The sequence below is a fragment of the Fistularia commersonii genome, chromosome 18 (assembly GCF_037954325.1).
Source record: "Fistularia commersonii isolate RoL2024-O1a breed Wild chromosome 18, RoL_Fcom_v1.0, whole genome shotgun sequence".
Classification (NCBI taxonomy): Eukaryota; Metazoa; Chordata; class Actinopteri; order Syngnathiformes; family Fistulariidae; genus Fistularia; species Fistularia commersonii.
The window spans coordinates 5,516,222-5,542,425 of record NC_141301.1 but is presented as its reverse complement, the minus strand read 5'-3'; the positions used below and the strand labels follow the sequence as shown (position 1 = coordinate 5,542,425).

At 41.3% G+C, this 26,204-nt stretch overlaps 3 protein-coding genes across 5 annotated transcripts; 2 read left to right on the top strand and 1 right to left on the bottom strand.

Annotated features, from left to right (window-relative positions):
- Positions 1 to 933: 933 nt before the first annotated feature.
- On the top strand, positions 934 to 9,432 carry LOC147224237 (uncharacterized). Of its 3 annotated transcripts, none has more exons than XM_086164662.1 (12): positions 934 to 1,040; positions 1,540 to 1,821; positions 1,909 to 2,065; positions 2,360 to 2,529; positions 2,649 to 2,930; positions 3,057 to 3,353; positions 3,444 to 3,713; positions 3,824 to 3,986; positions 4,325 to 4,509; positions 4,594 to 4,669; positions 8,511 to 8,535; positions 8,701 to 9,432. In XM_086164662.1, the coding sequence occupies exons 2-12, from the start codon at positions 1,569 to 1,571 to the stop codon at positions 8,848 to 8,850; spliced, it is 2,028 nt and encodes a 675-aa protein (XP_086020788.1). In that variant the 5' UTR covers positions 934 to 1,040; positions 1,540 to 1,568; the 3' UTR covers positions 8,851 to 9,432. The 3 variants fall into 3 exon arrangements, with proteins under 3 accessions (XP_086020788.1, XP_086020786.1, XP_086020785.1); XM_086164660.1 differs by having other exon boundaries at positions 2,649 to 2,963; positions 4,325 to 4,485; XM_086164659.1 differs by having other exon boundaries at positions 2,649 to 2,963.
- Positions 9,433 to 10,127: 695 nt separating this feature from the next.
- Positions 10,128 to 13,889, bottom strand: rrp8 (ribosomal RNA processing 8). The gene is made up of 8 exons (XM_086164546.1): positions 13,740 to 13,889; positions 13,503 to 13,613; positions 12,973 to 13,240; positions 11,495 to 12,353; positions 11,283 to 11,412; positions 11,092 to 11,198; positions 10,908 to 11,004; positions 10,128 to 10,798 (listed from the first exon to the last, which is right to left on the bottom strand). The coding sequence occupies exons 2-8, from the start codon at positions 13,599 to 13,601 to the stop codon at positions 10,685 to 10,687; spliced, it is 1,674 nt and encodes a 557-aa protein (XP_086020672.1). The 5' UTR covers positions 13,602 to 13,613; positions 13,740 to 13,889; the 3' UTR covers positions 10,128 to 10,684.
- Positions 13,890 to 15,359: 1,470 nt separating this feature from the next.
- LOC147224235 (scaffold protein ILK) lies at positions 15,360 to 26,034 on the top strand. The gene is made up of 13 exons (XM_086164602.1): positions 15,360 to 15,502; positions 16,444 to 16,701; positions 20,449 to 20,614; positions 21,605 to 21,700; positions 21,809 to 21,905; positions 22,039 to 22,122; positions 22,279 to 22,364; positions 22,479 to 22,588; positions 22,795 to 22,922; positions 23,088 to 23,209; positions 23,587 to 23,686; positions 24,356 to 24,486; positions 24,615 to 26,034. The coding sequence occupies exons 2-13, from the start codon at positions 16,613 to 16,615 to the stop codon at positions 24,762 to 24,764; spliced, it is 1,359 nt and encodes a 452-aa protein (XP_086020728.1). The 5' UTR covers positions 15,360 to 15,502; positions 16,444 to 16,612; the 3' UTR covers positions 24,765 to 26,034.
- Positions 26,035 to 26,204: the final 170 nt, after the last annotated feature.

Here is a 26,204-nt window from a genome sequence, read left to right as displayed (position 1 = left end):
CGGTATGCTAAAATACACTACTCCGCTTCTTTCTGTCTGAAGTAGTGACATGATGTATAATATTGGGCATTGCATCACCCAGTTGTTTTGTAGTAAAGCATTGTGACACAGCATTATTTCAGCATAACTTTACATATTTAGGATTTTTCACCTTGGTTGTTCCTCACTGCTTTCCACTCAAAAGTTGACAGACTACAGCTCACAATGCACAAAGTTAAGCATTAGTGTACAAAAAAAATGTGGACCATAAAAACACAGGAAAAGCTCAGCAAGTTTTCAATTTTACTTCAAGTTGTAGATACATCACTGATTACTCACAGATTTAATATCTTTTGAAGTTAGTTTGACAAATTAATTAATACATGCCCTGCAACCATATTTGTAACACATTCTGGTGGAATGAAGAAATACAGTACATCTTGTACTTTAGGTGAGTTAAAGTCCATCTCAAATTATTGTCAGTGATGTTTGGAATTTTCAAAAACTTCTAACAAGCCATGAAACACAGCATACCAGGTTCACCCTTGTCCTGGAGGGTTGTGGAGTGGGTTCTCAAGTGGGGAATGGGTATGGGGGGCATTATTGAGCATGTCATGTTGAGGCTCTTTGAGCCCAGCAAGGGTCCTTCCATTTGATCCGTGTCCACTGGTTACTTCTTTTGGTCGCTTCATAGACTGGTATAATTGTCTGTCGCAGAGCCTGTCCATGGATGCCAAGGTCTCTCAGCAGCATGATGATGGAGGAAGCTATAAAGCCTCTGCATCCCACTTCAACTGGATACATTTTCACAATCTGTCCTTGTTGTTGACCGTCTGTTGCCGATTCTGTGTATCAAAGATTCTTACGCTCATAGGCCTCTTCTGTTGAGTTCTGCCATGGGACACTAAGTTCTGCAATGTAAACAGCCTTCAATGATGGAGACTAGAGTACCAAGTCTAAAGGAGTTGGCTGCAATCTCAAGTGGGGAGATTAGTTGCTGTTCAATATCATCTAGCATCTTCAAGTTCCGGGCCATGGCTATCCGTCCAGCTTCTGGTTTGGTAAGGGAATGGTTAGGCCTTTTTAGTCCCTCTTGGATGAAGGTTGGGGCTGTGTCGGAATTGTTTTTTGTCCCTGAGGCTTACATCTTACTATCTCCTTAGGCTTTTGACAGGTTGCTCATGCACTGTTGGTATTGGGTAGTCACCAATGCAGAGCTTCACATCTTTATGCTTTCCCTTGATTTTCAAGATGCTTCGTGACTTGTTCGGCTTGATTTTCATCTGGGCCCACTTGACGTTCTCTTGCAGTTTTGCAAGTAGCCACCTGATGTGTGCTGCATTAGTAGTCAGAGTGATTATCTCATCCATATATACTCATGTAGGTGGAATGTGGATCTGGTTCTTGGTTCACTGACCCCCCTAACACACATCTTGAGGCCTTGATGCATTACTTAGACTTAGTCCCTCAGTCATTCTCTCACAATATAACTTTATAATTTCAGAAAAAGAAACATTGCGTCTTGTGGAAGAAAAATCTTTATCAATGTCTGTCTTACAGTGAGACCAAATGTGTCCATTAAAACAGAGATGGTACAACAAGGAGAAAATGAGTTCTGGGAGGTCTTGTGCATTTCATCTGGTGGCAGACCTGATGCGGAAATTTCTTTGGCTTTGGACAACGATGAGGAACTGCAGAGAAAAGACAGCACTGGCTTGAACACCCAAATAAGATCTTTCTTACTCCCTGCTTTACTTTATGAGGGTCACAACATCACTTGTGTGTTTGACCACCCCAAATTTATGCACAAGGTGATGAGAGTCGTGACTCTACCCTCATTCTGTGAGTACCATTTAGGACCTATTGTATTTAGAACCAGTATGTATATGGTAAGTTTCAGAAACCAGACTTGGTCTTTTTAACCCACAGATTTGTCCGGAGTTCAGATTTTGTCCTGGGGAAAAGGGAACAGCAGCAATGGCAAAGAGGGAGCTGACTATGTGGAACTCCAGGAGGGACAAAGTGAGGATTTCATCAAACTAGAAGTTACTGGAAATGTGCCACATTACAATCTTATCTGCAAAAAGTAAGCATTATGTGATTGCAATATGATTATATGATTAATTGACTGAATCAGATATCCACAACAGGAAATGTTAAAACAAACTGTTGAAGGACCAAATCAATACAAATTAATGCCAAATCTTAACTTTTATTTGGGAGTGTGATTAAAAAAAGTTTTCAAACTGACACACCTATGTAAAAGTCATGTGTCAGAAATTGGAATTGAATTCAATAATTTCAATTATTTCACATTCGCAATAAATATTAAAGAAAATTTAAATTAATGTTTGCCTTTCTGATACTTCTTTTCTCCCAGAGATGATAAGCCCTTGCCTGATGATGTAGAGGTGCATGATAGCTCTCTCAAAATTAAGCGTCCTGTGGGATATCAACATGCTGGCCTGTATGAGTGTGTTGCCTCCTATCACCATTACCAAGCCAGTCTGCTGTTCAATGTGACAGTTAAACCTCTTGTTCTACAGCCTGGTGAAGGAAATTCCTTTTTGTTTTATATAAAGAGAATTTGATTCATGCATTTTGAATTTATAAAACCTTCTGACTATGAAATAACAGTTGGAGTCTGCTTTCCTTGTCTTTCCTCTTAGTTCCTCCAACAATACGAGTTGACTTGCAGATGGAAGGTGGATACAGCCTGATTGAGTGCCTCGCAGCTGATGCTTTTCCTGCAGCCAACATATCCTGGCTTCTACCAGAGGGTGTATCCAGAGTTGCATGGTTCAATTTCACTTCCCATAATGGAAGCCACTCTGTCAGGGGAGTTTTAGTCCTCCCTGTCTGTCTGCCTGAGGAGCTCACTGCAGTGTGTGTGATAAATCACCCTGTGTTTGAGAAACCAGAGAACAGAAGCATAACTCTCTCTCATTGTGGTATGCTCAACAAATCACGCAATGGAGAATTTTGTAAGAACACTGTTCATATTTGGCTGACTTAACAAAAATAGATTTAATACACCTGTCATGTCCTATGGTCCGATCTGTCTCTCTCTCACTCAGCTCCCCTAAACATCACCGTAAACTCCAGGTCTGAGTGGAGAGACGGTGAGGCACATACACAGGTGAACTGCTCTGTGATCAGCACATCCCCTTCACCAACCGTAACCTGGCGTGGTGGAAGTATTGGCCGCATCAGTCACCAGAAGAATACTGAGGTCCTGCCTGGTGGTTTGATTTCGACCCATAGCTCCGTGAATTTCATGTCTGCTTTGTATTCTGGTCAGAGTTTGGCCTGTGTTGTGGAGCACCCAAGCCTGGAGGTGCCCAAAATAAGAACGATAAAAATTAATCCCTGGAGTATGTCATTTCTTACTTTAAGATCTCTCTCTCTCTCTGACCTATATACACAGTTGATCATCTTCCTGTCATGTCTCATCCTCTCTAAAGAACCTGAGCTAAGTGTGTTTTTGGAGAGAGAGCAGAGCTCTCCTTTCTGGCAAGCAGTTTGTGACTACAGAGGGGAAGGTGTCACAGCTAACCTGGCTTGGGTCCTTCCTGAAAAGGCTGAGGACAAAACATCTCTGCTCTCTGAGAATGAAGGGCCCAGGCTGATTTATCAGTTTCCCTTGGCACTTCATGAGGGCCAGAACCTGACCTGTATATGTCAGTTTGAAAATGGACTTACACAGCAAAGGACGATTTATGTTCCCAGATATTGTGAGTCTAACTAACTGAGCAATTCTAAAAATTCTATTTTGCTTGATGTAGGCATTGATTAATTATTGCAATTTCGAAATCCATGAGCTTCACTTGCTTCTTTTTTACAGATATCTCCTCTGTGAGAGTTGTAAACCGTACAACGTTGCTGAAAATCCGCTATGGTGGCGGGCCTATCATATACAGACTGACCCTCCAGGAAAATCAGCTCAACCAGAGAATAATACTTCGAGTTGAAGGCAACGTGCCTGAATACAACCTCATCTGTTTGAGGTGATGTATTCTCCGCGTGCAAAAAATATCTTGTGGAAGAATATGCTACGTTAGTCTACTGCCTGGAGGCTAGATCTTTCTCTTATCCTATTACTTTGCTTACAAAATGTAGACTATTCTGTCTTAAACCCAAATGTTACATCATTCTAAGCTGACATGGGACATGCTCAATTTATGATTCAGCATTTAACTAAAATTGACAAATACATCAAACTTATATGAAGCTATACAAAACTTGAACTTTTGGAACATCCAGCTGAGTCGATGTGTCCATTGAACATATTTACTTATGGTATATTTACACATAATCCCTTCTTTGACCTCCTCACACCACATAGGCCTGATGGTTTATTTGTCAAAATGGAAGGAGCGGCAATGGTCTTCCAGTCAGAGGTCACTGAACTCCATCAGGGACTTTATACTTGTCAGGCATCCTTCTATCATCACACTGCCATGATCAAGATTCAAGTGGAGGTCAAAAACAAGGAAAAACTGTTTAGTAAGGCTCTATTCAACATTAAAAGTAAATGAATGTTTTTGACTATGACAACCTTTCAAGCTATGATGTGAGTCAAAGGAGGAACTTGATTTATATCTCATGTTGCAGGACTAGTGATTATGGTCAGTGTCTCCTTTGCCTTGGCCATCTGTCTCATGCTGCTCGTCATTTTCTGGGTGTGCTGGTAAGTTAAATGCCACTACATGCAGCAGGCTTCAGCTGGGTAGCTGATGGGTTGGTGGGAAACTTGTGGCAAAGCTCATGTTTTCATATGATTTGAGAAAAACAGGAAGTGCGGATGTTTAACCTAGCTCACCCAGAACTTCGTTTAGTGTAGCTAATCACAAACAGGAAGAAATGTGGCTGAAGTAGACTGGTGTCTACCCTGCTTGCAGACAGGTAGAAATGATATCCTGTCTAATAACAACAGAACACTTTCTCCCACTCTGATTTATGCCAGTCGACTTTCAACAGTTTGAAATTATGAATACAATAAGAATCTGTGTTAAAAATGTAATCATCAATTATCAATCTACTGCTTATCCTGCCTGCGGGAAAGCTAAAGCCCATCCAAAACTGTGTGCTAACCACTACTCCAGTGTCCACCAATCCATCCATCTTCTCCTGCATATCCGGAGTCAGGTCGCGGGGGAAGCAGCCAGAGCAGTGAGGCTCAGACCTCCCTCTCCCCCACCACATGGTCCAGCTCCTCTGGGGGGACCCCGAGGCGTTCCCAGGCAAGCCTGGAGACATAGTCTCTCCATTGTGTCCTGGGACTTCCCTGAGGTCTCCACCCAGATGGACATACCCGAAATACCTCCCCCGGGAGGCATCCAGGAGGCATCCTGACCAGATGCCTGAGCCACCTCAACTCAGAAATCACCCTGGATGACCGGACCTCTCGAAGGGAGAGTCCCGCCACCCTACTGAGGAAACTCATTTTGGCCACTTGTATCCATGATCTCATTCTTTCGGTTACTACCCACAGCTCATGACCATAGGTGAGGGTGGGAACGTAGATCGACCATGAAATTGAGAGCTTCGCCTTTTGGCCCAGCTCCCTCTTCACCACAACAGACCGGTACAGAGTCCGCATCACTGCAGACACCGCACCAATCTGCTTGTCCATCTCCCAGTCCATCCTTCCCTCACTCGTGAAAAGGAACCCAAGATATTTGGGGCAGGACCTCTTCCCTAACCCGGAGTGGGTATTCCACCCGTTTCTGGTTGAGCACCATGGTCTTGGATTTGGAGGCACTGATCCTCATCCTGGCCACTTTACACTAGGCTGCAAAACAATCCATTATGAGCTGAAGATCATGCCCTGACGAAGCCAACTGAATCACATAATCTACAAAAAGCAGACTTGATCCTGGGGCCAACAAACCAGATTCCCTCGATGCCCTGGCTGCGCCTAGAAATTCGGTCCATAAAAGTTATAACAGAATCTGTGACAAAGGGTAGCCCTGGTGGAGTCCAACTCTCACCGGAAACGGGTCTGACTTATAACCAGCAATGCGGACGAAGCTCTGACACCGATCGTACAGGGACCAAACAGCCCATATAACGGGGCTCTGTACCCCATACTCCTGGAGCACCCCCCACAGAGTCACCTGCAGGACACAGTCGAATGCCTTCTCCAGGTCCACAAAAATCATGTAGACTCGTTGGGCAAACTCGAGGACCCTGCAGAGAGTATAGAGCTGGTCCACTGTTCCACACCCAGGACAAAAACCACACTACTCCTCCTGTATCCGAGGTTCTATGACCCGACGGACCCCCTTCTCCAGCACTGCTGAATAGATCTTACCAGGGAGGCTGAGGAGTGTGATCTCCCTGTAGTTGGAGCACACCCTCCGATCCCCCTTTTGAAAAAGGGGGATCCCTACCCCAGTCTGCCAGTTAAGTGGCACTGTGCCCGACATCCATGCAATTCGGCAGAGGTGTGTCAGCCAGGGTAGCCCTACAGCATTCAGAGCCTCGAGGAACCCAGGGTGGATCTCATCCACCCCAAGGGCCCTGCTGCTGATGAGCTTTTTGACTGCTTCAGCAACTACCTTAGCCCCGGAAATAGTTGTGTCCGCTCCAGAGTCCCGCGGCTCTGCTTCCTCATTGGAAGGCATTTCAAAGGGGTTGAGGAGGTCTCTGAAGTATTTCTACCACCGATCTACAACATCTCAGGTTGAGGTCAGCAGCGCCCAGCATTGATGGAGCACTGCTACCCCCTCCTGAGCCACCGGATGGTGGACCAGAATCTCCTCGACACCCAGCAGAAGTTGTTCTCCATGGTCTCCCCAAACTCCTCCCATGCCTAAGCTTTTGCCTCAGTAACCACTGAAGCCACATGCCACTTGGCCTGCCGGTACCTGTCAGCTGCCTCCGGAGCCCCATTGGCCAGAAAGGCCCAATAGGACTCCTTCTTCAGTTTGACAGTATCCCTCACTGCTAAAGTCCACCAGTGGGTTTGAGGGTTGCCGCCCCAACAGGCCCAACCGCCTTATTGCCACAGCTGTGGTGGAAGCATGGAACATGGCCTATTTGGACTCAATGTCCCCCACCTCCCTCTGGACGTGGTTGTAGTGCTGCTGGAGGTGGGAGTTGAAACTCCTTCTGACAGGGGACTCTGCTGAACGATCCTAGCAGACCCTCACATTAAGTTTGGGTCTGCCAGGTCTGACCAGCTTCCTTTCCAACCATCTGAGTTGGCTCACCACCAGCTGGTGATCAGTTGACAGCTCCACCCTCTCTTCATTGGAGTGTCCAGGACATGGCCAAAGAACTATGATCAAAGAACTGTTGCCTAAGGTGTGTTGGCGCTAAGTGCACATATGGACACCTTTTTGCCTGAACATGGTGTTTGTTATTGACAATCCGTGATGAGCATATGGGTCCAATAACAAAACACTGCTCAGGTTCAGATCAGAGGGGCCGTTCCTCTCAATCACGCCCTTCAAAGTTGCACTGACGTTGCCCACGTGAGTATTCAAGTCTCCCAGTAGAATGAGGGAATCCCTGGTAGGAGCACTCTCTAGAAGCCCCTCTAGGAGAGAAGGGTGGGTAAACTGAACTGTTGTTAGGTGAATAGCCACAAACAACAGTCAGAACCCATCCCCCCACCTGGAGGCGTCCACCGGGTTGAACCCCAACATGCAGGCGCCGAGACGAGGCCCAATCAATATGCCTACACCTGCCCGGCGCCCGGCACCGGGGGCAACTCCAGAATAAAAGACAGCCTCGTGCACCAGCTTGGGCTCCAAGCTGGTGCACAGCTTGGTGACATTACATGTTCCAAGAGCCAGCTTCTGCAGCTCAGGATCAGTCTGCCAAGGTCTACCATTCCAGCTACTACCCGGTTCACACTGCACCCAACCCCCTTGGCCCTTCCTGTGGATAGTGAGCCCAGAGGAAGTGGAACACATGTTGTTTTTTTGGCCTCTGCCCGGCCAAGCCCCATGGGTGAAGGCCCGGCCCCCAGACACTCGCCACCGAGCCCCGTCCCCAGGCCCCGTCCTCAGGCCCCGTCCCAAGGCTTCTGGGCTACCCTTTATCTGGTCCCTCACCTGGGACCTGTTTGCCTTGGGTGACCCTTTCAGGGGCATAAAGCCCCTGACAGCATAGCTCCCAGGATCACAGGGACATGCAAACCCCTCCACCACAGTAAGGTGGCAGCTCACGGAGGGGCACATGAAAACATGACTCCCAAGAAAGGGAGGCTATTTTGAGAATAACGTCAGCCCCCTCAAGGACTAGAGACAATTTTTGACAGCAGCAAGTCTTCAACGGGCTGATGTCAAAGGACTCACTGTGCACAATGTAGGCTGCTTGCTTTGGCATATGAGATAAAGGATGAGAGCAGCCATCAAATGCATTTCCATTTATATTCTTGTCAACCAATTTATGTACTCCTGCAATTTACCTATTTCTCCATCTGCCCAAAACATCATATTTGATCACAGCGCCATCTAGTGATTTTCTTACATTTTCAAAAATAATCCCTGAAAAGACTATTTTGTTTTCTTTCACAGTGGGAGGAACAGAACAGAAAACAAAGTAAGTCCCATATGTTAATGCAATTTTTTTTTTTTGGACTCATGGTCTTTTCTTCAGTTTTGTGTTTCCATCTCTGGTTCATTCAACAGTGTTCTTTAACTACAGCAAAATTAGTAGTTTATCAACAAATGCTGTGTTCTCTTGCTGTTTTCACTTTACTTTCAGAAGCCAAAGTGTCTCTCAGCCCTGACAAGTCTGCTGCCACAGTACGGCTCTCCCAAACTGAAAAAGCAGGCGACAGTGGTTAATGAAAGTAGAGAAAACAATCGGCTTGTCAATTATTCCATAGTCATAGATGTGAAGAGTACTGTATGAGTCAAATATGCGGTTGTTGAAAAACCTTAAGCTTCCATTGTGCAAGGACATATGAAGGCTACCGGTGCTGTAGCGTTGTGTACAGTGATCCCTCGCTATAACGCGGTTTACATTTCACGGTTTCGCTACTTCACGGATTTGCATCGTGCATTGTGTTCTGCATTCTGATTGGCTAAAAAGTCACTCCGCTTCTTCTCTACCTGTGCGTCAATAACGTTGCAGTTTAATATGTACACGTACGTAAAACAGCTTGCCAAATTTACAATACGTACGTGCAAATTCTCTTGCAATTCCGAGTCTCTCTAAAACCCATAATGTTGACAAAACGCTCTGAACCGACAAAAGCACCTGCGGCAGGGTCCAAAAGGCAGCGGAAGATGCTATCTATCGCAGATAAAGTTAAACTTCTGGACATGCTACGGGAAGGTAAAAGCTATGCGGCTGTAGGTCGGCATTACGGAATTAAGGAATCTTCCGTTCGTTCCATAAAGGAAGAAAAACATAAGGACGACAGCAGCAATGTATAATAGAGTATTGAATTGTATAATGATTGTAAAAAAAAATAAAGGTTTCTACTTCACGGATTTTGCGTATCACGGGTTCTTTTTGGAACGTAACCCCCGCGTAAAACAAGGGTATACTGTAGTTTCAAAAATATGACTCATGTCGTTGACGCAGCATATTCAGATTTTGCAATGAAGAATCAGTTGTTCTGAAAATTTTACTGGTATAATTTAAATTATTAGCCTTCATTATGTGGTTAATGATTTCTGTTGTAACATATGAATATGTTTGAGTTGACAATTTTTTTTTAGACAGAATCATCTTTTATTCCATGTATAACTCATGGCGTGTTCGTTGTTTCTGGAAGCTGAAAGTCATTATTTATTTCAACCCATAAGAAAATCTTGATTTGTAGATGTTTCATGTGACCACACCTTTAACCCCTGAAGCTCTATACCCAAACCTAGATCAGAATAACATTTACTGACCATGCATGTTCACACATACATAGAGTTTGGCTCTTGTTGAAAGTTACACATCAGTTTGGCATGGATGTAAACAATATGGCTGGACAATTTATTGACTTTTTTCACGTGATCCGTTGTATGCAGCTTCAGTTGGGGATGTTTCTGAGTGATATAAAAAGTATGTACCTACAATGCCTATCCAGATGCAGCCATAACACCTTCACTTGTCCATATCATGTTGCAGCAGTTGCACTGTGTCCTCTAGTGGCAAATGATCAGACAGACAATGAGGTTCATTGACTTTACTGTAGACTAAACAGATACCTCAGGCTTTTTAACTAAAATATTTTTATTGTACTACTAAAACAATACCCAATTATTCTTTGCAAACACTGGGATGACTTGTTTTCAAAAATCTGTATTTAAATAATTTCCTTACATTACACAGTAAAAAACAAGAGAAAACAAAAAAACTAGCATGTTGCTATCATGATTCAACTCAACTATCGAAGCTACAACAACGAAAAAAAACAAGTGGGTGCACCATCTGTTTACATCATAGATCTTTTTTTAATCAAATAAAAAAATTAAATGACAACTTTGTTGTTGAATGACCACACTACTGCTTAAAAAAAAAAAAAAAAAATCAGCCCACAACTGGTCAGGATGGCAGGGTTGTTATCAAATGAAGAATAATCCAGTTGAAACTTTCAAACCATTAAAAAGAAAAAATAATTACATTGCCAGCCAACTATGATTCTTCAAAACTTTGTCAACACAGTGAAAGACCAACTAAAATGGAAATGTGTAGGATAAATATGTTTTACAGACATTTTCAGGAGATCTTCCCTCTTCATCCACCTTCATCTTTTCTTGTAAACACAGGCCTTAAGGTGCAGTCCACATTTCTTTCTGTTTTCAGGAGCTTCCTTTGTTTTCACAAAGTCAAAGGTGTAAAAATGACTGTTTTCTGTGTCCTACAAAAGGAAAAAAAACTCAAAATAGAACATGCATCACAGAGATAGTGGATAAAACAGTGGCTGGACTTTAATTTTTTTCCATGTCCCAAGAAAACCACTTCCTCACCTTAGAACCCATCTTGAATCCCAGGCTGGCCAGTCCAGTAATGAAGCTCCTCACATTGTCAAATCTACTCGCCACCTCTGCTATTTTAAGGATGCCGCTGCAAATATTGTTTGGAGTGGTTCACATAAACACACTTTGCACAAAGCCAAGTCAGGGTGATGAACAAATCAATAGTGTCTTTTACCCCATCTTTAAGACACGACTGGCTTCTGCAAGAAAATCTGCCAGGTTGGTTCCCATGAGGGAGAGGCAGAACACAGCGATGTCCACAGAACGGTTAGCCAGTGGAACCTGAAGACAAAGAGGGTGACTCAGTACATCAAATAAGTTCATGCAGAAATCACAGAAAGGGCACAAATAGACCCACACACTCACATTGGCCATGTCACAGACTGTCACAAGATCGCTGGTTGCCACGAAGTCGAAGCTGTGCACTGTGTTTTTCACGCTATGAGCTATCTTACAGTCACCACACCCAAAATCTGCAACCACCAGAGAGGCGGGTCTGAAAGCAAATGAGTGATGGTGTACATCAATTAAAATGCTTATTTTGCCCGAGTATTCACCAGAGAATCATAATATCTCACTTTTCCTTGATGTAAGAGATGACCATGTCCACTGGATTGACAGGCCACTTCTGAACCTGGGCTGTGTAGCCCCGGTGGTAGATCCAGAAGGCTTGAGGATCCTGTTGGAACATGCGCTTGGCCTCACCGCTGGATGTGCTATACAAAATCTCATTAATGTAGCGGAAACGGGCCGAGTTCAAGCGTTCCTCCATACGTTTCCGGAGGGAGTCTGAGCGGTTCTCTGGAACTACTATCTCCAGATCTGGTGGCTTTGCTTTCTGCCCAGCAGGGGGCTTCTGGGTCTCTGTTTCCTGATAGCTGAGAACTTTCCGCAGATGTTCTTGTTTCAGAAGCTGTTCTTTGCTCAGCTCCTTCTTCTTCTTCTCAGCGGGTTGTGGCTGCTGTCGATTGATGCTCTTCCCCATTATATTTACTTCCTGCTTTGGCCTGTTTTGGACTGAAGGGTCACTCAGGACCTTTTCAGACTCATTGCTCTGTCCTTTTTGCTGTTTATTGGTTGTCTGTGATGTGCCAAATGGGTCAGTGTCCCCCAGCTTCTTCCTTTTCTGTGGTTTGAAATCTTTCCCTATTTTCTTATCCTTTGGCTGTTTTCGATACCAGGTTCTTTCACTATCATCATTGCATGAATTTATTGCAACTTCTTCCTTTAGTCTTTGGTTCTCAGCAGATTCTACGGTGTTTACTTCCTCTTCAGGACAATTCTGGCGAAATTTATTTTTGCCATTTTTTTTCCTCTTCATTTTGTTCTTCCACTGCTGTCTAGTTAATTTCTGCGTATTCACCACTTCACTTTCTGATTTTGTGGTTTTGCTCCCCTTTGTTTTGCTAACACATGTGGTTTTTGCTTTGGGGACCCCTTTAGGAAGAGAGACAATAATGTATTCATTTCTCACAATTCACTAGAAAACAACCATGTCCATGTACTTCCATTTCATTTACAACAGGATCACTACACCCTGCTAAGCTAACTGCATTTAAATGTATTTAACTAACACTGTTACATTACTGCTTTGCATTGACTCCATTAAAATTATATACAAATTTTAAAGATTTCTCAACATATTTATTTTCTTTTAGTTTTTTGTCATTTTCTTTGCCTGGGGGACTGCTTATTGGCTTGTAGTGATCTTTTTAAGCTCTCACTTGTAATTTCTAACAGTTAAATCTGCACTTTTGTATAATCAATACAAGATCTTAGCGGATGCATCAGTCAGTCAATTGTAAGAGCTGCCATCATTGGGTCACAGATAATTTAGTCTCTCTGTACATGCTGACCGATAGGTAAAATTAGAAAAATTTTACTGATCGATATTTTGTCTAAAAATATGTCACATGACACCTAACTATTTCCAGTCATTTTAAGGATAGCAACGACCATCATTATTTTGTTGAATGTTGGATGCATCATCAATCAGACTAAATTTCAAATCAATTAATGACAGTTCAGGTGAAATCTAACTAGAATAAATGCTTACCTGATATGTAGTCTTTTTTCATCTTTTTAGTCACGGGTTGCTCAGTCTTGACACTCTCTTTTAGTGAATCAGTCTTTTCCTGCTCTCCACTCAATGCTACTTGCTCAGTATTTTTCCTTCTTTTCTTCTTTTTCCTCTTGTGAAGCAGAGCCCCCTTCAACTCACTGTCACTGTCACTGTCATGCTGATGCTCATCACTCTTCCGATCAGGTACTGGTCGCAGTGTATGCAGTGTTCGCAGCAGACTCTTCTTTCCAACTGTTTTGGCCTATTAGGATGAATGTTGGAAATAAAATAAACAGGTCTAACAAGTAAACTTAACAATTGGTGGTGACAGTCTTGAACATGATGATATGTTAACTAGGTAATCTAGAGACTTAATCAACGTACTGATTCAGAAAATGAACTGCTGACTCTACAGATGCTACATCAGACCGAAAAAAGCGTATTTGTGCTCGCAACGAGACTGTTGATAAGTCCATGCAGTATTTCACGTATATTGAGTGGGTGTACAGCGAGGGATCGCATACCGTGGCCTTGCTGCTGCTGTTTGGCTTCTTTTTCAGGACAATTTCACTCAGGACTTGAGCTTCCGATTCGTCATTCCAGTCTTCTTCCTCTTGAAACATCTTTGCTGGAAACTAAATGGATTGAATGCATTCATTTGAAAACACGCAATTAACAACATTTTGTTAACTATCTAGCAGTAGCTATTCTTGTCAACTTAACACTCATTCGGTTACGTTGAGTTAGCGGACTTATCTTACCTGGCGAGCACGTCAAATAATTAGTTTGACCTAAAATGTTATTCGCATTTAACGTGTTTCCGTGAGATTATAACATTTACAATTTTGTAAATTGCTGCAGGGCTTTTCTCGATATTTTCCAGCCACACTGATTTCTCATGTTCGCGTGGCCCGGGGAAGGGGAAAACAGAATATCGGGCGCACATTGATGACGTATATTGTAAACTCGAGACGTATGGGACACAGTGTCTGTGGAGGTTCTCAGTCATCCAGGTCATGGTGAATTCTTGTCGAAATCTTCTTTTCTTGGCTATTTGGATTTGAGTTTCTTCACTTGAAGACTTTTCACATCTCATCTGAGAGGCTTCTTCAGTGCTAATGACCAATGGGGAGTTTCCGAATTGAACTGCCACGTTTTTGGGCGGGTTCATTAGCATAACCCAGTAGGTCATTAGAACCGAAGAAGCCACTCGGATGAGGGGTGAAACTTCTTCAAGTGAAGAAACTCAAGTCCAGTTGTAAAGACAAGAAGATTTCGACTTATAGGGGACACAATATTTTCCCATCCGTCCATCTGTACATCTTCTACTTCTTATTCCGCACTCAGGGTCCTGTAGGATTCTGGAGCCTATCCCATCTGTCATTGGGCGAGAGGCAGGGTACACCCTTGACGGGTTGCCAGTCAATTGCAGGGCCACATACAAAGACAGACAACATTCACCCACTCACTCACTCGGGGCAATCTTCCCAATGTTTTCCTACCTTTGCAAAATAATGTTAAGAATCGCATTTTGCTTAACAAATCGATTTGTTATATTTTTTCCTAATGATGATGAGTATTAATGACAATTGATGTAAAAGTGTTGAAAAAGTGAATTTGGTATAGTTTTATCCCTAAATGTTTAAATCCAGATATTAAATTACAGTTTATCAACTAAATATTCAAACATGTCAAAAACATGTCCTTTATTGTGGTACATGACATTACATTGACCAATATCATAATATAGTGTCTGCAGGTGAGCGTTATAAGGCCTTTCTTCTTGCTGATGAATGTTGATAAAACGCCCAAGTCTTGTTTGCCTTTCAACTACTACCTTCAGGGGTCGCCACAGCAAATCAGCCTTTCCTCTGTATCCTCTTCTCTCACACCAACTAACTTCATGTCTGGTTTCACTACATCCATAAATCTTCTCTTTGGCCTCCCTCTAGTCCCCCAGCATCCTTTTACCAATATACTCAGTATCCTTCCTCTGTACATGACTGAACCACAGAGAATCTCTGGTCTCACTACTGTCTTGAACACCTCTCCTTTCATTCTATATGATACTCTTATATCATACATCACCCTTGACACTTTTCTCCTCCTGTTCCAACCTGCTTTAATATGTTTCCTTACCTCCTTTCCATACTAATAAAACTCACAAGAAACTTGAGGAAAAAAACAAAATCGATTGTCATGATTTGTGATCACAGTAAGATTGTTTGCCTTTGAATTTCCTGAACAAAAACACATTGAGAAATATAGAAGAAGAAAAACAGGAAAGTGATATTAGTGTGTGTTTTTCCTTCTCGAAACTCATTACCTCAGGAGGTCAGTAATTGCTTCAGAACCTGAAGCAGTTCTCATTGGCACATGTAGGGGGCGTGAGTTTTTCTTTCCTCTCCGGGGGGCTAATTGCGTACGTGAGGTTGTGGACGTCCGACAACATTTAATCTATATGAGAAGACGTTACATTTCTAATGTGCGCTGAGACTATCTGAAAAACAGGCTTACATATCTGGTAAGTAAAACCCTTGAAGTGGAAAAAAATCGATGACTTATGTGTGATGGTTCCGCTTCTCAGTCAGCTAACGTCAAACGGTTGAAACGACACGGCTCCCGATCATAGCCCGCTAGCAACATTTGACAAAATTTCCAAAATACTTTGTCAGCTTGGTGGTGCTAAGTCATGTATTGAGACAACACAGTTGAAGTATGTGTTCGGAGGCACCCCATGGTACAATCCGGGGTAGTCAGGAAGTCAAGCTAAGTTTACTTGAGCTATTCCGTTAGCGAGGTTAATTAGCAGTGTTGCTAATTCGGACTTTTACAGACAGTAAAGTGGTCATCATGAATATAGGTTACATCTAACTCAATGCTTTCCTAATTACGTTTTTGTATCAGTGCTTCCCTTTTTAGCACTCGATACTCCACGCCGCCATTTAAGTCATTCGTGCACTGAATCTTTATCACTCTCAGCCTCAGCCTTCGTTTGTGAGGTGTATACCTTTGACTTTTACTTACTTTTGCATCATACTCGCCTGATGAACAGCATAGCTTGGGCATTTCAAAAGTTCATGTTTAATTGTCAGATTTTGCCACTAACCACTGCATTTTAATTCGGCAGCAAAAGGGTTAAAACTCCAATCGTCAACTTGTATTTTTCCAATTTTGCCAGATGAGATAACTCCCACAGCAGGAAGGTGTTATCCAAGATGGCATTGCTATTTCTATCTTTTAATCTACCTTTATTTGCAGGGTTCTTGCCACCGCCAAGTGTGTGGCGTCGGGTCAGAGTGGTGAACTGCTAACCCACCCACTACTACTCAGCTAGTCTGGATTATTTAATATGTAATTTCTTGTTGTTTAACTGGCGTCTTTTGTCAGTCTATACAGGGAACCCCTTCCTGAAAAGGTTGGAGTGATCCCTGGGCAACTCACTTTCTATTTGCTGTTTTTCAGGGTTGTTGGAGTTTTGCAGTGGGTCTGATCGTGTCCCTCACTTTTCTGGTGGAGGGACTGATGCTGGACAGTATCCCACAGACCCTCTCCGTCTACCTGGCTCACCTGTCTTAGATCAGTTCAGCCTCCAGCAGTTGCATCACAAGAGAAGAAGAATTTACCAGTCAAAATGGACGATATCTTCACACAGTGCCGAGAGGGCAATGCCGTGGCAGTTCGGTTATGGTTAGATAATACAGAAAATGACCTCAACCAAGGGTGAGCAACAGTATGTTTTAACGTTTTTTTTTTTTTTGTTCAGTTGTATTTTTGATTGGACAGCAAGGTGGCTCAGGGGTTAGGACCCCCAAATCACAGCAACAAGGACACTGATTTGATTCCCACTGAGGCCTTTCTGATTGGAGTTTGTAGGTTCTTCTCATGTCTGCGTGAGTTCCCTCTGGGTCCGGGGAACCCGGGAACCCATACTCGGGGTCGGGGGTTGCGACCCTGAGTATGATTAGCAATAGATGATGAATGAATTCACTTTAGTTGCCATTTACCATCTCCAAACCAGGGATAGATAAGGCTGTGGACCTCCTTGAATCAGGCTCTTAATGCATTGGTCTTATTTCATACTCAAATCATATTACCAAAAGGTTATTGTGTTCCCCCTAGTCTGAGCTCACTTGACTTTAGAGTGATGGTCTCAGTTTATTATTTGATCCATACTTCAACTGTTGTTGCATGCTTTAATTAGTGACTGTTGGAACAAGAAGGCAGTGTCCAAAATGAATTATTTCTGCTTCCCTATAGGGTTATTGTGAAATGCGCACTGATGTCCTATGTATTGCCCAATTGTGTCTGTGAAGCAATGGATGAGCAAGGTGAAGAGTTCCGTGACCGATTGATATAGTTCATTGCAGAGGCATCTCGAGAAACAAAGATACATTCAGAGCAAAGACGCACCAGCACAATCTTTTCAGGTTAAAACTTTCCATTACCAATTTATCTCTTTCAGGATAAAAAGTTCTCTTTGTCAAACTTAATTTCTTTTTCAATGACACAGTGACTTTCCATAATGGTAATTTTTGTTCCTAAATAATCTTGATGGGAGGAAAAAAAACATTCATAGCAGTGTCTATTTTTTGGTTAGTTTGCATTGTCAAACCTGTTTTCACATGCAGGCTTAGAGTTTGCATAATTTCTCATAAATAGATTGTGGCCTGAGTATGAACTCATTTCCTTCTAGCAAGGATGCAAGTGGAATTACTCCAAACTAGGACAGGAAGTATGCTTTGACAATAGTTAGTCAGTTTCCATTTGCCATTAAATTCAGGCTTCATTAAAGAAAAAGACTCGAGTCTTACATGTAGTCATCTCACACAGACTTTTGCAGAAGTTGATGTTCAGGGAATAGGCTATCTCCATCTTGGCCACAGTTGGTCAGTTAGTCTCAAGCTTCATCTGTTGCCTCAGTTGATTCTGTTAAGAAAAACTTGGCAGTGCTCCGAGTGAGTGACTGCCACCCAACAGGGATCTTTGTAGGAATCTGCTATCCTACCACTTGGGCAAGTGGTATTATTTTTCCCATTGAGCTGGTGAATTAATTTGTATGTTTAAATATGACTCTTGGGTTTCCCCTCATATTTTGTACACAGCATTTTCTAATAGAAGGCTGAACAAGTTAATTGTCATCATATTTCATCTTCAACTGTTTAAAAGAAATCAGTGTTGCAATATAGAGGATTTTCCTTTTTCTGTTGTAAGAAATTAGTAGTTTGACAATTTCAGTGCTTAACAGGGCTGAGATTTATGTTGGGTTCTCTCATTTAGGTATGAAATTTATAATGTGGTTCACAATTAAGATATAAAGTGTTTTCTTCTGTATTTTCTACTAAAATAGAGAGGGTTGACATCGTAGTTCAAATTAATTTTGATATAAATTAATGTTACTGGCCACATTTTACTCTGAACAAGTTGTGTGGAATTTTATGGTGTGAGTATCACACATCACAGAGCAGGTATTACTCATTACTCTCACTGATACCTGTTATATGGATTTGGGTTGCGCCTTCTTTGTTTGGACATAGAACACTGAGTTTAAATATAACCCCTTTTGTCAGGGGAGTAGAATGAACCTACCAAGGTTCCAGGGTCACACGTCAAGGGCTGGTATTATTTAGTCCTGACATTTTTTTGTTAAAGAAACAAAGGGTCTTGTGTTTGATACTGGTCTAATTCTGCTCGTCTGTAATTTTAAATCTAAGGTCTAGCTCAAGGTATTTCTTTATTATATATTGTAATACATTTAAGACTTTTGTATATACTCAATTTCCGATGGGATTTAAAAAGTATTTCTGATTCTGATTATTTTTAGTCTGAGGAGTAATTGTACTTAAAACATAGACAGGGACTCTTCGCCTGGTAGTTCCGTTTGCCCAACTGAAGGTTTTTAGCAGGTGGATGGGCCGGAAATAAATGAGCACAGCCTGTGTGGCAAGGTTGAGCTGGAGAAAAACATGGCTCTCAAGTGTCTGCGAGGTGTGTGGATGAAGCAAGCTTTAAGGAAAATCTCCACTATAAAAACACAGTTACAGCGATGGTATTAAATAAGAAAATAAAGTGGTAGTATCTGTCCTCTACTCAGATACTTAAAACATGCAATTTGGAAGTGACAAGAGGGAAAAATGCTATGCTCTTTTTAGGTTTTCCAAGCACTTTTCATATTAATTACAGTAGATTTCACCTTCTGTAAAAGTCACCTTCATTGATTTTACTCACTTTATGGTTGGTAAATAGGTATGGTATTTGTGGATTTATTTTACAAGTGTCATTGCAACTTTTGGTTTTCTCCAGATTGAAGTTTTGCATATGGCTATGATTATGCAGTTATTCAGACAAACCTGATACTTGTCATGGCTCTTTTCCTGCTACTTCGGAATTAAGCTATAAATGTGTCATAATCCTGGGAGCTTATTTTATTTTGAATAGGCTCAAGAATAAAAAAAACAAACCAAAAAAAGGAATTAGAAGGGAATCAGTGGGGTTTTAAACCTTCTTTAATGAAGATAAATGCCTTTGCAGGGGTTTTAATTGGAGAGTAGGGTCATAAAACAGTTAAGGTGTGACTTCCAAGATACACAGATAGGTATGTGTTGCGTGACCGAGGGTCTCTATGGGACCCCATGTGTTCTTTGAAGATATCTGCAGGAAATGTTCATATAAGTCAGTGAAAATGGTGACCAGGGGTTCGGATTCAGAAAACTTCTTCTGTTGTCTCACATTTTATACATATTACATATTTTACTGCCTGGCTCCTCACAGGTCCTCCTTATTCCTTGGAGGATTCAATAGTTTGTGGGCACACATAGCTAATGGCACACTTGTTAGCAATTGTTGTAGAGTGCCAGATATCGCTAGCTTAATCCATCTGCGGTAGGATAAAGGAGTTGGGAACTTCAGAGGAGGGGGAAGGTGACACCAGCCAGCAGAGGACATGGAAATGAGACATAATGGAATGACACAACAGGTGTTGTGTGTTACACTTATAGAGGAAGGCTGAATGACCCTTATCTGATATATCTCAGTTGCTTAACACCTTTGTCTCTTTGTCCGTGGTCCTTTTTCTGTTGTGAAATCAGTTACTCAGACATGATCAATGCTATGTGTCCTAAGTGACAGCATCCCTTCTGCATGACTGATGAATTATTGAAGCTTATTCGCTGTTTTCTCACCCTGAGTGACATGTCAACTTTGACTGGAATTTAGATTAACATGATGAATTAATTGATTGAATGAGCACAACTTGATTGTTAACATGAAACAATATGCTTCCTGGTGGTGTGTTTTTAAGTCAGTTTGAACCTTGGTCTTGTACCGTTACACAGCATAGATGTCAGGTAGAGTAGATGTATTTTTCATTTGTTCTCAGTCAATGCATGACCAATTTTCTTATTGAGTCAGTCATTCCTTTCTGTGACAAGTGTTTAGTCCATACTGATGCAAGTCCTGCTGTCTTTGCAGAGATGACCATGGCTTCAGTCCTTTGCATTGGGCATGCAGGGAGGGACGCTCTAATGTGGTGGACATGCTTATCATGAGAGGGGCTCGCATTAATGTCATGAACCGTGGTGACGACACACCCCTGCACCTGGCTTCCAGCCATGGACATCGCGATATTGTGGGAAAGGTACTATTTGTCTTAACATTTGGAAAATTGAATAAAAATGATCCACTCTTAGTTTTTATCATTTTCTGCATTAGTTAGAATGGTGAAAACCTGACATGACAACATTACTTAAGTATACTGTGCTGAATGTGCATGTTAAAAACGGTATTTTGAAGGTATTTTGAATCTGATTTGAGTCTCACCATTGCACTCAGGTACATGTGATATATCTCTTTAAGGTTGTCTCATAAAAACAGATTAGTATGAAACCTTAAGGATATCTCCAACTGCTAGAGACAGATCATGTCTGTTCTTGCTGTTCTCCATTCAGCAAGTTCAAAATGGAGAAAGTGCACAGTCATCAATAAAGTATATCTTATAATTAGTCAGTGTGAAGTGTAAATTTGTGGATTTTTGTCATTGAAAGTCACTTATAGATCACAATTTATTTTGTCAATAACAGAATGAGAGGGCAGCAAATTTTCTTTTGAATATAAATAAATCATCAGTAACCGATGAGGGCCTTTGTTGACATTCTGAGAACAGATCTTGGAAAACTCCTCTGACCTTTCAACGGGTTTGTTGAAGAAATGTGTTCTTTCAAAGTTATAATTCACTTATTTGTATTTAAAATAAATTGACTCAGTTTTGTATTTGAGCATCAGTGTTTGTTGAAATGGAAATGTATCCTGTCATGGTCAGTTTGAGAGTTGTATTGTTGAAAGCCTGCAGTGTCTACCAAAACTACAGACATCAAGTATTCAGCTCAATGTGCATGAATATGTGCAATGCTATGAAACGAGAATATCTGCTCCTGAGTGTCCGATTTAGAAGTGCTGCCTGACAGTAGATAAGTATAACTGGATATTCCTCTGGTATTAGATTGCAGTAAACGAAAAGCTGCCATGATTTTTTTTTCTGTTAACATTTAAAGTTCAACCTTGTATACATTCAAAACATTATTTGTCCAGCCATGTTTGTCTGTAAATCATTAATTTCTAATTCTCTAAGCTGATCCAGTGCAAAGCAGACACCAATGCAGCCAACGAACATGGGAACACACCACTGCATTATGCTTGCTTCTGGGGCCAAGACCTTGTGGCTGAGGTTAGTGCGACCCCTGGTGGTGTTAAATAGGTCACTCCTTCGTTGATTTGTTGTTTTTGTACCATACAACTATCCAAACATCCTTGACTCTTGTTTTATTTCTTTTAGGACCTTGTGATTAATGGAGCTCAGGTGAGCATCTGTAACAAATATGGTGAAACTCCTCTGGATAAAGCCAAGCCTAACTTGCGAGAACTTCTTAAAGGTATCCCATTTGACCCCTCACCTCTCAATTATATCTGCGAGTCAGTTATTGTATTGCTCTATTCATTCATTCATTCATTCATTCATTCATTCATTCATTCATTCATTCATTTATTTCCCCCTCTTTAATTTAGATAAAGCAGAGAAAATGGGACAGAACCTGACTAAAATCCCCTACAAGGATACTTTTTGGAAAGGCACCACCAGAACTCGCCCTCGTAAGTCCAACAAATACAGAAACCATCAAAAAGTTCAGGGGTAATTTTCAAGTTTCAGCGTATCTTAAGTTCATATTTTTCATTTGCAGTTGTTAGAATAGTTGTCATATTAGGCATTGGTTTAACTGTAGTATCTTGTTCATGTTGTGTTTTCAGGTAATGGCACTTTGAACAAACATGCAGGCATAGACTACAAACAGCTCAATCTCCTGGCAAAAATAAACGAGAACCAATCTGGAGAGGTATTTTATATCAAATTACCTTTTTTATAATGCTGGAAGTTCATGTGGAAAAAGTTTGGTGTACCATCAAAGTACATGCTGATACATTTTCCCTAAAATGATTTGTGCGTGTAGCTGTGGCAAGGACGCTGGCAAGGAAATGAAATTGTTATTAAGGTGTTAAAAGTTCGTGAGTGGACCACACGGAAGAGCAGAGACTTCAACGAGGAGTATCCCAAACTCCGGTAAATAGTTCAGTCAGGACATGATCCTGGCTATGATTCTGTGGTCATTCATTTGTATGTTTGCATTATCTTAAACTAAACTCTTAGTTTAAAAAAATGGTTGAGTTACATCTTGTACAAACCTGTCTATGTCAAATCTTGTGGGGTCTGGCTCTGGTTTTTCCATCTTCCTCTCCCCTGTGTTTCCCGGTTGGGCCCAACCCCAGGATTTTTTCTCACCCAAATGTCCTACCTGTGTTGGGAGCATGTCAGTCTCCACCCCCATCTCACCCCATAATAATCACACACTGGATGCCTTATGGCTCCCTCTACAACGTGCTGCATGAAGGCACCAGTGAGTACGTTTCCTGTGGTCTGAACTGAATTTGTGATTTATTGCAGTGAAGCTTTTGCCATTTTTGTTGTCATCACTGTCAGTAGTCTAGTAATTTCAATGTCACTTTGTTTCACAATGAAAGTAAGGATAGATGAACTCTGTCAATATTTGTCTCTCTGTCAGATTTTGTGGTGGATCAGACTCAGGCAGTGAAGTTTGCCTTGGACATCGCCTGTGGAATGGCCTTTTTGCACACACTTGAACCCATGATCCCTCGCCATTATCTTAATAGCAAGAGTGTTATGGTAAGATGTCAAAAGACAGGTCAACTTTGTCAATACTGCCATATTTTGCACACATTCAGAGAATTTAAATTGAGAGACCCACAGTGCAGTAGTAGAATTACAAATATCTAAACCAAAAGGGTTAATACAAAGATCAAAAAGTTAAGGTGCACAGCATTTAAAGTGATAGCAGTAAAGCATGCCGGTGCAGAGTTCAATGCAACATTACTGGCTGATGAAGACCCTATGGGTGTGTGGTTAATATTGTCCCTAATAGTTTTGTATCATGCATGTATCCTGACAAGATATGTTGTTGGAATAAAAAGCTGTCAAGGAGAGCATGCAATGTCTCTTACACTTAAAAGTGACATTGTACTCCTTGTTTCACATTTGCACAGATAGATGAAGACATGACAGCTAGGATCAGCATGGCAGACGTCAAGTTCTCCTTCCAGTGTCCTGGCAGAATGTACTCGCCTGCCTGGGTAGCCCCTGAGGGTAGGCATCACTCACTCAGCACAGATCCAGGGTGACAGCTGAAGCCACACAAGATGGAGCATGAATGATGAATGCAAGAATCTCCAGACATTAGCAAAATCAAATGTAATCTGCAGCTCATTTCAGCTTGAGATACTCTATACATCTAAGTTGGCCAGAAACATAAACTGATTACAAACTCAAACTCTTTGATAGTATAGGATAATTTTACCTATTTCCCTACAGAATGTATCATTATATTGGCATGCAGTTTTGTCACCTGTCAACTAATGTTAGTGCACCAAAGGAATATTGGATATTTTATAAAGCACCAATGTATCTTCAATGTTTTTGCACTGAGGAAAGTACAATTAGATGTCATTGCTTATTCAGATAGACTTAAAGATGAGCTGCTCTCCTCTGGGATCCATATTTTTTCAAAAAAAGGTTTATCTGCATGTGTGTTATGCTGTTAAAAGGAGTTGCTTAGTGTAGTTTTCAAAGCACTGAGGAATACTTAAACCTCCACATAGCCAAAAAGCTTATCTGGAAAAAATAGTTCCTAAACATGAGTCGGTAATCGCTGATCAATTATGACATTGCCCATCGGCCAAAAACCACAGTATTGAAGTACTGCAATCCTGTGTTATAATGATGTGTCTTTACTTCAATGAGCTTTGTGTTGCTTAGCCCTACAGAAGAAGCCAGAAGAGATCAACCGTAGGTCTGCAGACATGTGGAGCTTTGCCGTTCTGCTTTGGGAATTGGTGACCAGGGAGGTGCCCTTTGCTGACCTATCCAACATGGAAATTGGCATGAAGGTTTGAAAAGCTCAGCCTCATGAGAGTTCACAACTGATCAAATATATCTTGTCAAAGTAAATTATCACACCGCAGCTCAGACTATGTATTTGTAATCAACCTTAGTTTTTGGATCTTGTGTCTTTCAGGTTGCCTTGGAGGGTTTGAGGCCAACAATCCCCCCTGGCATCTCACCTCACATTTGCAAGCTCATGAAGATATGCATGAATGAGGACCCGGCAAAGAGGCCCAAGTTTGATATGATTGTACCAATTCTGGAAAAAATGCAGGACAAGTGAAATATACGTCTCTCTTCTCCTTAACTGAACCATCCAAAATGTCTGGATGCTCTGACATGTGGCTTGGTGCTGACCAGTATTTGCCTTAAATCCTTGTTGTACGGCTGCAATCATTGCCACTATAGCTTGTGCTTCTGAAATAAATTCAGCAGCAGTCACTTTTTTTCCTCCTTTAATTCAGTGTGATATCAGGATTGATTGATGTTCTTGTAATTCCTGAATATGGTCTTTACAGAAGATAATGACTGTTCAGCTTTGTAAATGGAATGGAACTGACTATCTTCTTCAAGAGACTAAATATCCTGTGGAGGTCTGCATGACGTTTTGCTTTCAGTGGGTTAATGAGGTTTTTGTATCTTGAGTGGGTTCGTTGTTAAAATGTCACTATAAACTGGAAACCTCTCCCTTATTATCTTATCTCCCTCTCCTTGTTACAATTAAGAACAAATTAACCAAAGCACTGTCTGCAATCTGGTAAACAAGTTTTAAAAATCAATTGGACCTGGAAAAAGAAATCTCAGTTTTAATGAATATATGGTGAGCTATTAAGGCATAAGCAATTGTCGCTGACTCTTATCCTGCATAACCTGCTGAATTTAACACTGGCCAAATGTTTGTGCTGCCAAAATGTCAGTATGATAATTACAGTTTTGTTGACATTTGAAATACAGCACAGATTGCTGATTCACTTCTCTGATTTGTATCTATGTAATCCACTAGATTCCTCAAATATTTAACTGGAATCTATCTTACTGTTATTTTTCATTGTGAATCTCCTCTAAATGTTTTCGATTTGACTTATTTGAATTCTGTCGGATGTACTTTTTACCCAGCACCTCAGCTTTCAAAGTCAGAATGTGCTTGAGCTAAGTTTATTCATGTTAAACTAATATTTAATGGCACCGGTACAGTTTTTGCTGAGCTTGTGGACTGCCTTTCCTGCCTATCAGAAGCCGCTGCCAGCAGAAATGACACAGACCTAGAGGAGATTCTGTCGATATTAATATCCATGTCATATTGTTTCAGTACTTTTTTTTTTATTTTATTTGGTGTGTTATTAGATCTTTCTCTGATAAAATTACGTTAAAGATCAATTTATTGGCTTTTTTCATCCTACCTACATTTTCACCAAGTACATCAGTCTACTTGCTTGTTTATGTTGAATGTTGTTTAGGTTAAAGCCAAAACCAAGAAAAACTTATACAAATTTATGTATTTATATATGTATGTGTGTGTCTGTGTATTAAAATGGAAAGTATGGGCACCTCTAGGATGTGTGGATTTTGTAGTGGGAATCAAAACATTGTGGGTCACTTGCTGCAAAACTAAATTAAAGGTTGCTAACTAAGTTAAAAACAAAACACTACTCGAAAACAGAAACGCTTGTCATTGACTGTAGAATATTTCATCACATTTCATGGGATTGTATACTTGAATGAT

Bases quoted from the DNA above. Each gene is read 5' to 3' on its own strand.
- LOC147224237 (XM_086164659.1), top strand. From the start codon at position 1,569: ATGGTACAACAAGGAGAAAATGAGTTCTGGGAGGTCTTGTGCATTTCA. The intron at 1,822-1,908 runs GTGAGTACCATT...TTTAACCCACAG, and splicing joins CGTGACTCTACCCTCATTCT to ATTTGTCCGGAGTTCAGATT. The intron at 2,530-2,648 runs GTGAAGGAAATT...CTTTCCTCTTAG, and splicing joins ACCTCTTGTTCTACAGCCTG to TTCCTCCAACAATACGAGTT.
- rrp8 (XM_086164546.1), bottom strand. From the start codon at position 13,601: ATGTTTCAAGAGGAAGAAGACTGGAATGACGAATCGGAAGCTCAAGTC. The intron at 13,241-13,502 runs GTATGCGATCCC...TCATCCTAATAG, and splicing joins ACAGCAGCAGCAAGGCCACG to GCCAAAACAGTTGGAAAGAA. The intron at 11,413-11,494 runs GTGAGATATTAT...ATTTGCTTTCAG, and splicing joins ATCTCTTACATCAAGGAAAA to ACCCGCCTCTCTGGTGGTTG.
- LOC147224235 (XM_086164602.1), top strand. From the start codon at position 16,613: ATGGACGATATCTTCACACAGTGCCGAGAGGGCAATGCCGTGGCAGTT. The intron at 16,702-20,448 runs GTGAGCAACAGT...CTGTCTTTGCAG, and splicing joins GAAAATGACCTCAACCAAGG to AGATGACCATGGCTTCAGTC. The intron at 23,210-23,586 runs GTAAGATGTCAA...ACATTTGCACAG, and splicing joins TTAATAGCAAGAGTGTTATG to ATAGATGAAGACATGACAGC.